This window comes from Zootoca vivipara, chromosome 3, assembly GCF_963506605.1.
Source record: "Zootoca vivipara chromosome 3, rZooViv1.1, whole genome shotgun sequence".
Taxonomy (NCBI): Eukaryota; Metazoa; Chordata; class Lepidosauria; order Squamata; family Lacertidae; genus Zootoca; species Zootoca vivipara.
In genome coordinates this window covers 95,531,891-95,546,165 of record NC_083278.1, presented here as the reverse complement: position 1 = coordinate 95,546,165, position 14,275 = coordinate 95,531,891, and the positions used below count along the sequence as shown (strand labels likewise).

The 14,275-nt window shown below is 46.7% G+C and overlaps 1 protein-coding gene across 1 annotated transcript in view; it reads left to right on the top strand.

Moving 5' to 3' along the window:
• PPP2R5A (protein phosphatase 2 regulatory subunit B'alpha) overlaps positions 1–14,275 on the top strand; it is a 48,240-nt gene that overhangs the window by 32,441 nt on the left and 1,524 nt on the right. The window contains exons 7-12 of the mRNA XM_035111284.2: positions 6,240–6,348; positions 7,717–7,770; positions 10,647–10,697; positions 10,987–11,106; positions 11,187–11,314; positions 13,469–13,570. Coding sequence (XP_034967175.1) covers positions 6,240–6,348; positions 7,717–7,770; positions 10,647–10,697; positions 10,987–11,106; positions 11,187–11,314; positions 13,469–13,570 — 564 coding nt within the window. The remainder of the gene's footprint in view (positions 1–6,239; positions 6,349–7,716; positions 7,771–10,646; positions 10,698–10,986; positions 11,107–11,186; positions 11,315–13,468; positions 13,571–14,275) is intronic.

The following is a 14,275-nucleotide window of genomic DNA, read 5'->3' as shown; positions in this document are numbered from 1 at the left end:
TCATCATGCAGTTGCATGTTTTTCCTTCTACTGAAGTGTGTTTCATATGGAGAACAAAAGTCAAAAGTTCTTAGAAGTTGCACTGAGTTGATACAAACTTAGCTACATTGATTAAGCTCTGGATTGATTTTGTAGGTTTTTTTGGTAATGTCACAGTGGCCGGAGTGGACTACTTCAGAGTAACGACGCTACGCAGCTCTGCATTTTATTCTTTTATTGGTGCTGCGTATTTACAGTGCTCAAGTCATTGCTATTTACACGGAGCGATGTTGTCAGTCGGTTTCAGAACCTCCTAATGGCTTTTGGCGCGTCTTTCTCCAACACAAAAGCTTTGGCAGACCCATCCTCTTGCCCCTCCTCTTCCTGCGTAATTCTGGAGTTGGAGGGATGGGTCTTCCCCCCTTGCTTGCCCCTTCCTGTCCCACCTGGGACCCTGGCTCCTCTACCTTGCCTGAGCCTCGGACACGACTTCCTGCTTCCCCACTGGAATCGGAACTCTCCCTGCTTTCCCCTTTGCTCGGGGACGGGCTTGAACTCAGGAGGGGAGGGACTTCGCGATATCCCCTGTCCCTCACATCCACCCCCCTCCCAAGCTCTCCTTCACCCCTCCCCAGGCCCCCCCCATGTGTCGGTGACGACTGGAAGCCTAAGAACTCAGTGCTCTCCGAGCCCGTTGGTGTGAATACCTCCCCCCAGTCCTGCGAGCCCCCCCCTTCCGCCTGGGCGGACGGGAATCCCAAAAAGTCCGTGGCGTCAGAGCTGGTGGGGGTAAAAACGTTCTGCCAATCTGCTCCTTCCTCTGACTGGGTGGATCTCGGTGACACCCATACCTCATCCTCTGGTTCCTCAAACTCCGCTTCCCAGCGCCATGGTGAGCTGCTCTCCCGTGCCTCCTCCTCCTCCCCCTCCCTTTCCATGTGCCAGGGCTTGGGTCTGTGGGGAAAGAGGGCGTGAAATTCTTCCACCAAGAATTCCTCCTGTATCTGAGTGGCTGGGACCCATTCATTCTGGGACGGTGGAGCATCCTCCCATGCCATGAGGTACTCCAGTCCCCCCACCCCCCACCTTGAGTCCAGGATGGCCGTGGCCTCATTGAGTTGCTCCCTGCCTTCCCTCTCCCCCCCTCCCTCGGGGGTTTGTTCGCTGTCTCGGAGCCTGCTGCTTTCCCTGTACGGCGACAGCAGCGATCTATGAAACACTGGATGCACCCTCATGTCCTCTGGCAGTGCCAGCCTGTATGCCACCGGGTTTACCTGTTGCGTGACCGTGAAGGGGCCCAACCTTCTGGGCGCCAGCTTTTTGCACCTCCCTCTGGTGGGAAGGCCCTCCGAGGACAACCACACCTTGTCCCCCACCCTGATGACCTCCCCTTGTCGCCTGTGGCGATCTGCCCCCTTTTTGTACGCTTCCTTGGCCCTCTCCAAGTGTTCTCTGAGCTGCTGGTGCACCGTCTCCAGTTCCTCTGCCCAATCCTCAGCCTGTGGGCCCTCCTCCTCCTCCTCCTCCCTCTCCCTCTCTGGGAAAGATCTGAGGTCGCGCCCGTAATTGGCCTTAAAGGGCGACACCCCTGTGGAGACGTGCACTGCATTGTTGTAGGCAAATTCTGCTAGTGGCAAGCGATCCACCCAGTCCGTTTGCCGCTGGCTGACGTAGCATCTCAGGTACTGCTGCAGAATGGCGTTGACCCTCTCCGCTTGTCCGTTGGTCTGCGGGTGTCTAGCCGTCGACAAGCTGACCTCCACCTGCAGGAGGTTCATGAGCCGCCGCCAGAACCTGGAAACAAATTGGCGGCCACGATCCGAAATAACCCTTAAAGGTAATCCATGCAGTCTGAAAATGTGATCAACAAACAGTTTGGCTGTCTCTTCTGCCGAGACTGCCCTGGCACACGGTATAAAGTGACACATTTTGGACATAAGGTCCACCACCACCAACACTGCAGTCTTACCCCTGGACGAAGGCAGATCTGTGATGAAGTCCATGGACACCACTTCCCACGGCCTGTGTGGTGTGGCTAAGGGCTCCAGCAACCCTGGTGGCGCTGCTCTGACCACCTTCGCCCGCTGGCAGGTGGTACAGCCCCTTACATAGTCTCGAACATCTTCCCGCACCCCTGGCCACCAGAAGTGTCTCATGACTAGGTGAGCGGTTTTGTCCCTTCCAAAATGCCCCGCTGTAGGGTTGTCGTGCATCTGCTTGAGGACCGTACGTCGAAGCTGGGTGGTGGGTAGGTACAGCGCACCCTTGTAGAAAAGCAGCCCTCTGCGTTCTGCAAAGTCTTTTGCCTGCTCCCTCCCCCCTCTCAGTTCTCTGAAGATGCGGTTGGCAAATTCATCCGCTGCCGTCAGTGCTGTGAGTTCTGCCTCGCTCACCACAGCTGCTCCGCAGGACCATGCCGACGGGGGGAAAATGTGCCTTGGGGCTGGTGGCGCCTCCTCCTCCATGTACTCTGGCTTGCGGGAGAGGGCATCCGCCCTGACATTCTGCTCCCCCGGGATGTAGTGGATGGAGAAGTTGAAGTTCGAGAAGAACTCTGCCCACCGTATCTGCCGCTGGTTGAGCACCCTGGCAGTTCTCCAGAACTCCAGGTTCTTGTGGTCTGTGCACACCTGGATGGGGTGCTTCGCGCCCACCAGGAAGTGTCGCCAGTGCTGGAACGCAGCGTAGATCGCAAGAAGTTCCCTATCAAACACTGTGTAGTTGCGTTCAGGCTGTGTCAGCTTCCTGGAGAAGAAGGCACAGGGTCTCCACTCCCTGTTGGCGTCCAGTTGCAACAAAATTGCGCCCACAGCTTTTTCAGAAGCATCTGTCTCAATGCGTAGGGGCGCGTCCTGCACCACATGGAACAGGTTTTGGTCTGAGGCGAACACTCTCTTGAGGCTTTCGAACGCTGCTTGCGCCTCTGGTGTCCACTTGAACTTCTGCTTGCCTCTCAGGCAGTCCGTGATGGGAGCCGTAACGCGAGAGAAGTTCTTGATGAACTTCCTGTAGAAGTTAGCGAAGCCTAGTAGGCGTTGGGCATCTTTGCGCGTCCTGGGGCTGTGCCAGTCCAGGATGGCCTGCACCTTGTCCTTGTCCATCGCCAGCCCCTTGTCTGACAGCTTGTAGCCCAGGAAGTCCACCTCTTTGGTGTGAAACTTGCACTTCTCCAGCTTCACATACAGGTGGTGCTCCTTCAGGCGTTGCAACACCTCTCTGACATCTTTCACATGCTGCACTGGGTCATTCGAGTAGATAAGGATGTCATCTAGGAAGACCAAGCATTTCCTGAAGAGGAGGGACCCCAGGACGTGGTGCATGAAGGCCTGGAAGCATGCTGAGCCCCCTTGCAAACCGAAGGGCATCACCAGATATTCAAAAGAGCCCAGAGGCGTGAACATCGTGGTTTTCCATTCATCTCCTTCCCGGATCCTGATCAAGTTGTACGCCCCCCTTAGGTCCAGCTTGGTGAAAATCTTGCCCCTGCGTGCCGCTGTCAGGAGATCATCCACTCTGGGCATGGGGAAAGCCACGGGCTCTGTCACCGAATTCAGCCGTCTAAAGTCCACCACAAGACGGCGCTGTTGCGTGTCTTTCTTGTCCACCCAGAAGACCGGGCTGCCCCCTGCTGCCTTGCTTTCCCTTATGAACCCCCGCTTGAGGTTCTTGTCGATGAAAGCGCGCAGATCCTCCAGCTCCTGGTCTGACATGGCGTACAGCTTGGCTGGGGGTATCGTCGCCCCTGGCACCAGGTTGATCTGGCAGTCAAAAGGCCTGTGCGGGGGTAGGTGGTCGGACTCCGCTTCGCTGAAGACCTCCTGCAGGTCCCAGTACTGCTTGGGTATTGCCTCACCCCCTTTGATATGCATGGTGGCCACCGTGGCTATCGGAGGCCCCTCCCCTGGTTGGTGCTGCATGCAATGTTCCAGACAAAAGTCTGACCCAAACGTGATGCACCTCTGGTGCCAACTGATGGAGGGGTCGTGGCGCGCCAGCCAGCTCATGCCCAAGACGATGGGGGGGTCTGAGATGGTGGTGACGTTGAACGCCAGTGTCTCTGAGTGCCTTCCCACCGTCATTCTCATGGGGGGGGTTTGATGTGTGATGGCCCCTCCCAGCAGCTCCCTGCCGTCAATGGTTGCTACGTGCAGAGGAAAATCCAACTGCAAAAGCTGGATTTGGTGCTCTTCTGCAAAGCTTCTCGAGAAGAAGTTGGCGGACGCCCCACTGTCAATTAAGGCGAGGACCGTCAGGGGATAGCCATTTGGGAGCGTTAGCGTCACTTCTAGAACCACTCCTGCTCTGGGAGGGGTGGGCTGGCTCTGCACCTCTCTGTGCGGGTGGGCGGGCTGGGGCTGTTGTCTGCTGACTGTGCCTGGCTGCTGCCCCTTGTCTCCTGCAGCCAGGCTTTCCCGTTTCCCTGCTGTGGTGCTGCGTCAGTGGGGGAGGGCACCACCGTTCCCGCCTTTCCTTGCCACTCCCTGCGATGTGGGCAGTCTCTGACGAGATGCTGGGGTGAGTTGCAGAGAAAGCAATTCCCGCCCCTTCCCTCCTTGCGTCTTGGCGCCGCTGGGGTTTGAAAAGCCCGCGCGCGCGCGCTATCAATCTGCATGGGCTCCTGGTCCTGGCTGGCTCCAGGCGTGGCCTGAAAGGGTTGTTGAGGGAGGGGCTTCTCCTGCGACCGTGGGAACCAAGCCCGCTTTGCGCGCGTCGCTTGCTTGTCGTTCCACCGGGATTCCTGCCTCACCCCCACCGCCAGAGCTGCTTTGCTCAGCTGATCCATAGTACTGGGCTTTGGACCTCTCGAGAGTTCATCCTTCACCTCCTCGCTCAAACCCAAGTAAAACGCAGCTTGCATGGGAGGCGAATCCAAAACCCACCCCAGTCTGTGCACCAGCATGGTGAATTTCGCCCAATATGCGCGAACTGTCATATTTCCTTGGCGTAAATTATGCAGTTCCTCCTTAGTCTGGTCCAAATGACTATCGGACGAATACATCGTCCTCAAACCTTCTAGAAATTGTTGGACATTTTTCATGCAAGGATTCTTGGTTGCGATTAATGGTCTTAGCCACTCCCTGGCTGCTCCGGTGAGATGTTCCACAATAAACGCTACTCTGTGCTCATCATCGGGGAACTCATTCTGGTGCAGCTCAAGAGCATACACGATCTCAGTCTCAAAGCCCTGAAACTCCTTCGGGTCTCCATTGAACTTGCTTACAAGGGTCCCTGCTCTCCTTCCTGGCAGCACTTGGACTTGGGGAGCCCCTCCCGCCTTGTTTTTCTCTGCATCCAGCTTGTTTTGGAGGTCTACCGCCACCGCCCTTAAATGCTGCTCTTTTTCCTGGAGCTCTCTCACCTGTTCCGCAAGTTGTAGCCGGTCGTCCTGGACCTTCTTAGTCTCCTCTTTAGCTGCCTTCAATTCTCCCTGCGCCTGCAGCGACAGCTGTTGCAGTTCTAGCTGGGCTTGCTCAGCGATCTGCCGCCACTTCTCCGCCTCGGACACGCTCATCCCGGCAACTCCGAAGTAGCCCAAAAATGATTAGGAGGTTGCTGTCACAGTGGCCGGAGTGGACTACTTCAGAGTAACGACGCTACGCAGCTCTGCATTTTATTCTTTTATTGGTGCTGCGTATTTACAGTGCTCAAGTCATTGCTATTTACACGGAGCGATGTTGTCAGTCGGTTTCAGAACCTCCTAATGGCTTTTGGCGCGTCTTTCTCCAACACAAAAGCTTTGGCAGACCCATCCTCTTGCCCCTCCTCTTCCTGCGTAATTCTGGAGTTGGAGGGATGGGTCTTCCCCCCTTGCTTGCCCCTTCCTGTCCCACCTGGGACCCTGGCTCCTCTACCTTGCCTGAGCCTCGGACACGACTTCCTGCTTCCCCACTGGAATCGGAACTCTCCCTGCTTTCCCCTTTGCTCGGGGACGGGCTTGAACTCAGGAGGGGAGGGACTTCGCGATATCCCCTGTCCCTCACATCCAACATCAAAAGCACTTGCTGCCCCTAGTTGAAAGGATGGTCATCTGATTGCTGAAGCAGGAGCAAGCCTGATAAACAGTTCCTGAGATTTGCTGCCCTGTAGTCAATGTCTTCAGCAACAGGATTAATGCAATAAAACCTTACAGTCCAGAGAAATTTTGGATTTAGTGCATTGATGGATTGATCTTACGCTATGTTTTTAATATTAACTGTACATTTTTACCTTTAAAACGATACAGTAATAATCTTTCCTGTCTAATTTCTCCCCCCCTACAGTATTATCAATGGTTTTGCATTGCCACTGAAGGCAGAACATAAGCAGTTCCTTATGAAGGTTCTCATCCCTATGCATACTGCAAAGGCGCTAGCTTTATTTCATGCACAGGTATGTCTGTCTGTAAATGCTACTGGATTTTAATCTTGATTGGAATACTCTAGGCCAGGCATCCCCAAACTTCGGCCCTCCAGATGTTTTGGACTACAATTCCCATCTTCCCCGACCACTGGTCCTGTTAGCTAGGGATCATGGGAGTTGTAGGCCAAAACATCTGGAGCGCTGCAGTTTGGGGATGCCTGCTCTAGGCTATGCAGATATGACCACATGATCTTATTTTTATTTGTTATTTTTTGAAAAAGTTAGCTTACTTTAGTTTAAGGTTTTAGAAATATTTCAGATTCAAGGCAACCCTCGTCACAAGCCTGGCAAATCTGAAACTATACTGTACTTGACGATCTGATGAAATTGATAATCTTTACTTGGACTCGTGTGCAACTACTCACCTTATATGCCTATTTTATAGTTTCTTGCCTTTTATTTTTTGTCTGTTATAATTGTTTTCTCTGTTTTATATACTTAATTTTCTCATGTACTTGATTGATTCTAGGAATGTACAGGATTTGTTACAGTTGACCTATATATTACAGTTTAGAAAAGTAAAGCATGCACCTGGGAGACATGGCTTTAAGTTGTTGTTGTTGTTGTTGTTGTTGTTGTTGTTGTTGTTGTTGTTGTTGTTGTTATTTTATTAAATTTGTATACCACCCTTCATCCATAGATCACACAGGGTGGTTCACAACATTAAAATACAAGATAAAAACACAAAATACATAATAAAAAGAAAGATGAAATAACACAATAACACCAATAATAATAATAATAAATGCCACCCATCCAACTGAGTTGCCACAGGTCGATAAAATGGGTCTTTACCACAAGTGTCCTCTTGTTAGGGTTTTTTTCTTTTTTTAAATAGATTTGTTCTTGTTTTTAATTTTCTTATCTGTAAATTGCCTTCAGACAGTGGTTTAGAAGGCAATTACAGTAATGAATTCACTACTACTACTACTACAGACAATGTCAGCAGTGATGCTCATATTCTTCTTCTTAGTATATAGTTTCTTTCTCCCGCCCCCTTCCCATACTTCGGTTGCATGCTCCTGGCTGTCTTACCTTGACTAGGAGGAAAGTGGACAACCAACTTTCACTAAACCAGGAGATCCTCTATTTGAAGCTCTCCTGGACCAGTTGTTCCTCTCCCCTCATAGCAGAGAAGAATGGAGTGCTCGAGATCTGAATTTGAATCCAGATCTTTCAGATCATAAAGTTTAGCCAGAGTTTTATATTAGTCTCATTTTCTGTAGATTTAGTAATCACCATGTATGGGCCACATGCTTAATTGCCTTTTAAAACAGTGAAAATATGTGCAATATTATCTTTTTCAACAAAACATTTAAACCTTTATCTGTGTTTTAGCTAGCCTATTGTGTTGTTCAGTTCCTGGAAAAAGATATGACGTTAACCGAACCGGTAAGTGATGTATGTTCAGTTTGAAATTTTTTGGTGCACTTGGTTTAAATAATAATAATATTGGTTCCACTATGTTTGTTCAGCTCCCAAAGATTCGTAGGAGATGAAAACATGCCCACCTTGTCTACATGTGCCACAGGATTTAGAAGCAGGGAAGGGTCAATGTGACTACAAATAATGATTTGGCCACTAAACCATGCCAAATTTTGCAAGCATGACTGCTTGTTAATAGGAATTGCCTAAGTCATAGATCTTGACTTTGCTTGAATTCTGAACAAATTAAAATAATTGAATTAGCAAGAATCTCAAGATTACTACAGTATACTTTTCGCCTCTGGGAATTTTACATTAAGCAGTGTTTATGGTGGACCAGATCTGTTTAACAAAGCTGATATTGATAAACATTTGACCTACATGAAAAAGTGGAGTTTAGTACAGATATTTCTAGCATTACATGTATTTCTTGTCCCGAAATGAGTAAGTATACCAGTAAAATTTGTATCCCACATTTCTGTTAATATGTGCAATACAGACAACAAAATGAAACCTGAATAAAGGTACTGTATTGTTAAATCAATTTAAGATTGAAAATTAAGGAATGGCGTATTCCTTTGGTGTTTGTTGAAAGATCAGTGTTTGTCCAAATAATTGGGAAGTGGGAAAGACTCCTATTGGTAGCATGGTTCTGACACAGAGTGAGCTAGATGGACTAATGGTTTATCTGACTCCTTGTAGTTTCTTGTGTAATGTGTAAATGGTTTTTAAAGTTACCATGTACATTTTTGTACAGATAGAAAAGTAAATTCAGCCTTTTAAAAGCCTTGGGTTGAATTCCAAGAGAATAATATAAGATTTGTTGTTTAGTCATTTAGTCGTGTCCAACTTCGTGACCCCATGGACCAGAGCATGCCAGGCACTCCTGTCTTCCACTGCCTCCCGCAGTTTGGTCAGACTCATGTTGGTAGCTTCGAGAACACTGTCCAAACATCTCATCCTCTGTCATTCCCTTCTCCTAGTGCCCTCAATCTTTCCCAACATCAGGGTATTTTCCAGGGAGTCTTCTCTTCTCATGAGGTGGCCAAAGTATTGGAGCCTCAGCTTCACGATCTGTCCTTCCAGTGAGCACTCCTTCCAAGAGTCTCCTCCAGCACCATAATTGAAAAGCATCAATTCTTCAGCGATCAGCCTTCTTTATGGTCCAGCTCTCACTTCCATACATCACTACTGGGAAAACCATAGCTTTAACTATACGGACCTTTGTCGGCAAGGTGATGTCTCTGCTTTTTAAGATGCTGTCTAGGATTGTCATTGCTTTTCTCCCAAGAAGCACACGTCTTTTAATTTCGTGACTGCTGTCACCATCTGCAGTGATCATGGAACCCAAGAAAGTAAAATCTCTCACAGCCTCCATTTCTTCCCCTTCTATTTGCCAGGAGGTGATGGGACCAGTGGCCATGATCTTAGTCTTTTTGATGTTGAGCTTCAGACCATATTTTGCACTCTCCTCTTTCACCCTCATTAAAAGGTTCTTTAATTCCTCCTCACTTTCTGCCATCAAGGTTGTGTCATCAAATTTAAAGGTTGTGTCATCAAATCTTAATTCCGTCTTGCGATTCATCCAGTCCAGCCTTTCGCATGATGAATTCTGCATATAAGTTAAATAAGCAGGGAGACAATATACAGCCTTGTCGTACTCCTTTCCCAATTTTGAACCTATCAGTTGTTCCATATTTAGTTCTAACTGTAGCTTCTTGTCCCACATAGAGATTTCTCAGGAGACAGATGAGGTGATCAGGCACTCCCATTTCTTTAAGAACTTGCCATAGTTTGCTGTGGTCAACACAGTCAAATGCTTTTGTGTAGTCAATGAAGCAGAAGTAGATGTTTTTCTGGAACTCTAGCTTTCTCCATAATCCAGCGCATGTTTGCAATTTGGTCTCTGGTTCCTCTGCCCCTTTGGAATCCAGCTTGCACTTCTGGGAGTTCTTGGTCCACATACTGCTTAAGCCTGCCTTGTAGAATAACCTTGCTAGCATGTGAAATGAGTGCAATTGTGTTGTTGTTGGAGCATTCTTTGGCACTGCCCTTCTTTGGGACTGGGATGTAGACTGATCTTCTCTAATCCTCTGGCCACTGCTGAGTTTTCCAAACTTGCTGGCATATTGAGTGTAGCACCTTAACAGCATCATCTTTTAAAATTTTAAATAGTTCAGCTGTAATACCATCACTTTCACTGGCCTTGTAATTAGCAGTGCTTTCTAAGGCCCATTTGACTTCACTCTCCAGGATGTCTGGCTCAAGGTCAGCAACCACACTACCTGGGGTGACCTTTCGGCTTTGGCCCAGCTGCTTCATCAGCTCTGAATCTACTTGTACTTGTCCTCCGCTCTTCCTCAGTAGCATGTTGGACGCCTTCCGACCTGAGGGGCTCACCTTCCAGCATCATAACTTTTAGATGCCTGTTGTCTTTGTCCATGGAGTTTTCTTGGCAGGGATACTGGAGTGGCTTGCCGGTTCCTGCTCTAGGTATGATCACGTTCAGTCAAAACTCTCCACTATGACCTGTCCATCTTGGGTGGCCCTGCATGGCATAGCTCATAGCTTCTCTGAGTTGTTCAAGCCCCTTCGCCACGACAAGGCAGTGTTCTATAACACTAATAAATGTATGAATTATCCTTCGAAAACACGGAGCTAAAACAGTTTGAGATACGACTGGAATAGAACTGCACTCAAAGCCAAGATGCATTTATCTAAATTTTTTATAATTATAGTACTCAAACTTAAGTTAGTCTTTCTGTGCATTGTGGGTGGCTGAATGTATGAATCAGTCTTAACGGGTGTGTAATGACTCCTATTAAATTATTTTTACAACCTAGGTTATCAGAGGATTGCTCAAATTTTGGCCAAAAACATGCAGCCAGAAAGAGGTCAGTTCTTATTAATTTCCATATATTGAATTGCAAATAATAATTAACAGCATGTTGCAAATAATAATTAACAGCATGTCTGAACGCTGTTTATTCTAGCTGTAATATTGCTAATAAGTAGGATTCTACTCATATTTTAAAAAGAATTGTCTTAGCACTGAAGTCCACCCCTGGGACATCCCTCTAGTGCTCAAGAGTTTGGTTACTAACTTACTGTTTGTCATAGATCTGTTGTGTAGCCACTTCTGATGTGACTAGAATCAAGCCCACATGCTTTTCTTTATAACAGGTCATGTTTTTAGGTGAAATTGAAGAAATCCTGGATGTTATAGAACCAACACAGTTCAAAAAAATACAAGAACCTCTCTTTAAACAGATAGCCAAGTGTGTGTCAAGTTCACATTTTCAGGTATAACATGGCATTTTCAAATTTTATAACAGACTCTATGCAACCTCATGGTCCTGATAATTCTCATATGTATATTTCAGGTTGCTGAAAGGGCTTTGTACTTCTGGAACAATGAATACATTCTTGGTCTGATTGAGGAGAACATTGATAAAATTCTGCCAATTATGTTTGCTAGTTTGTACAAGATCTCCAAAGAACACTGGAATCCGTATGTATTTTTTAGCATTCAGTCTTTCAAAGGTTCCTTCAGATACTCATACATTAACTGCTGTGGTTTTGGGATAGCTTAGTTGGTAGAGCATGAGACTCTTAACCCATCGGTCATGGATGCTTTCGTTTAGATACCTGCATTTCAGGGGCTTGGACTGGATGACCTTTGGGGTCCCTTCCCACTCTACAATTCTACGATTCTATGATCTCAGGGTTGTGGTTTTCAGCCCCATATTGGGTGAAATATTGCTGCATTGCAGGGGTTGGACCCATCTAGTTCCGCATCTTGTTCATACAGTGGCTAATCAAGTCCCTATGGGAAGCTCACAAACAGGACATAAGCACAACAGCACTCTGCTGCTCCTGCTTCATAGCAGCTGGTGTTCATACTGCCCCTGATAACTGTATGTAGAACAAAGGGTACTACCGTAGTTATGATAGTTTATGTTCCAGGAATTTGTTTAATCCGCTTTTAAAGCTGTCCAAGTTGGTAACCATCACTACATCTCACAGTACCTGTCAGCCTGCAACTTGGGTTCATTTAACTTGTGCAAATTCAGCTTTAGGCATGTGGAAAAATTTTTGAAAGGGGGGCGAAAGGGGGTGGGGTTCTGGGAAAAATGAGTTTGGCAATCCCACCTGGCACTGAACACAATGGGTTTTGACTCTATGCGATTTTGGTTTCAGGCATCATCCCCAGAATGCAACCCCCACGTCAGTTGCAGACCTACCGTGCTGAATTCCACCATAGATTTGTATAATGGCACTGTGATGTCTGCATTTTTATTTTCAATCCTTTCATAATTCCAAATGTGGAATTGGTCTGTTTTACACATTGGGTTGGCATTTGTATCAAGCTATCTGTCATGGCCCCAATATCTCTTTCCTGGCTAGTCAGCACTAGTTCAGACCCCTATGAAGTTAGAACTTTTTTGGCCCCAAATGGGCATCACTTTGAATGTGCTTGCATTGAATTGCAACAGTAATTTTTCTGCCCATTCAACCCAGTTTGGAGGGATTGGTTTGTAGCACCTTTATAACCTTTCTTTCTCTCCCCCCCCCCAACCTGAACAATTTGCTGTCAGTAGCAACCTTGGGCACCTCACTGCTGACCCCTAACTTTAGATCATTTACATTTACCAGTCCCAATAAAAATCATTGGAGGGAACACTCTATTGGGAGTCTTAACTGTTTATTCCTGCCCTCTCCTTCCTGTTCTTTAACCAGTTACTGATTCTTAAGAGGATCTGTCCTCTTACTCCTTGACCGCTAAGCTTAACCCAGGTGAGGGATGTTACCAAGAGGTTTTTTTTGTTTTTGTTTTAGTCTTCAGTACACAATATCTGTTGGAACACCCCATTCACATGCCTATTGATTGTCTCAAAGAACTCAAATAGGTTAGACAGGATTTAACCTTGCAGAAACTGATTCAAGACTCTGGCACCATCTGCACTATACATTTCACGGAATCATAGAACTGGAGAGTTGGAAGAGACCCCAAGGGTCATGGTGGCTCTTGGTTATCACTGGCAATGAGTAATGTGTGTCTTGGGGTGTGTGGGGGTGTGTGCGCAGATTATGAAAAAATAGTGTTTCTCTAGAAGGCGTATACTGTAACAGAATGAATGAAAGACTGAGTGAAATTTGTAGACAAATCTGCTCAGAAAGCACACAAAAATTATTCTCGTTTCTTCAAATGGTTTTAGATAAACATAAGTTCTAACTTGTAAATGCCAGCCATTATGAAAGTGCTTGCTTTTTTGCAACTGTGGCATTTATAACACTATTTGAACATAGGAATTTGTTGAAAATAGCATTCCCTATTTTGATGTTACATAGTGACGCATACCAAATGCTTCCAATATTTGAACTATGTAATATTGCAATGGTAACAATCAGTTCAGATGGATTAGCTGGAACTCCTTCCCAGTGTTTTGTAACTTGATTGATCAAAGGCAAACATCCCCAGTGCACAAGTTGAGTCGTGAAGCTGCAGATATTCAAGAGAGAGCATCTGTTTTAAACCTAATTGATTATATTGCTGCCTTGTATTTTATACAGAATGGAAACTAAAGTCAGACATTCAAGACAAATGTTGGAACACAACATCTCGGTCTCTTAATTTAACATTCTACTTTTCCTTTTCTTCTAGGACCATTGTGGCATTAGTATATAATGTGCTGAAAACACTGATGGAGATGAATGGGAAACTATTTGATGAACTCACAAGTACTTATAAAGCAGAAAGACAAAGGTATTTACTTACTTCACCCACCTCCATTTTGACTATACAAAATGTGCCTGAAAACATCCTTTAAATTAATGCTAATTTGACATTATGGTAAATTTGTAGCTAAATAGCCTCATCAAGCAAACCCAATGCTGGTCAGGAAGGCAGCTCTGTGGCCTTGTCCTACCATGCCAGCGTTGCCTGGTAGAGACCTTGTAAAAGCATCCTGGCACTGTCAGAACTGCAACTAACAATGACATGACACAGGGCCTTTTCAGTAGCAGCACCTAAGCTGTGGAACTCTTTCCACTAGGTAATCTGTGTGACTCCTTCCACTACAGTCAATACTCTTTAAAAAACCTTTTTGTTTCGCTGGGTCTTCAGTTCCTTTTTTTATCTTTTGTTTTTCCTGTTGACAGTTCCTATATGTGGCGTTTTGCTGCACCTGTGTTGATCAGTATATTGTTTTATTATTTGCATTATGATTTTGAGTTTACACTGAAAAGCTACCTTGAAGGATGTTTTGGGCAGAAATGCGGTCTAAAATATTCCTTATACATCTATTCAAGGAATGGATAACTTTTCCATCCAAGTTGCTGGGGCACTGAGTATTCGTCTCATAACATTGTCACTCAGTCTCTCCTCCCCTTTCCCAGTCCTCTCAACATTAAAGGAAAGGACATTCCTCTAGTCTAGGGCATTCTCTTATTTCAGAGAGGGCAGCTTTTC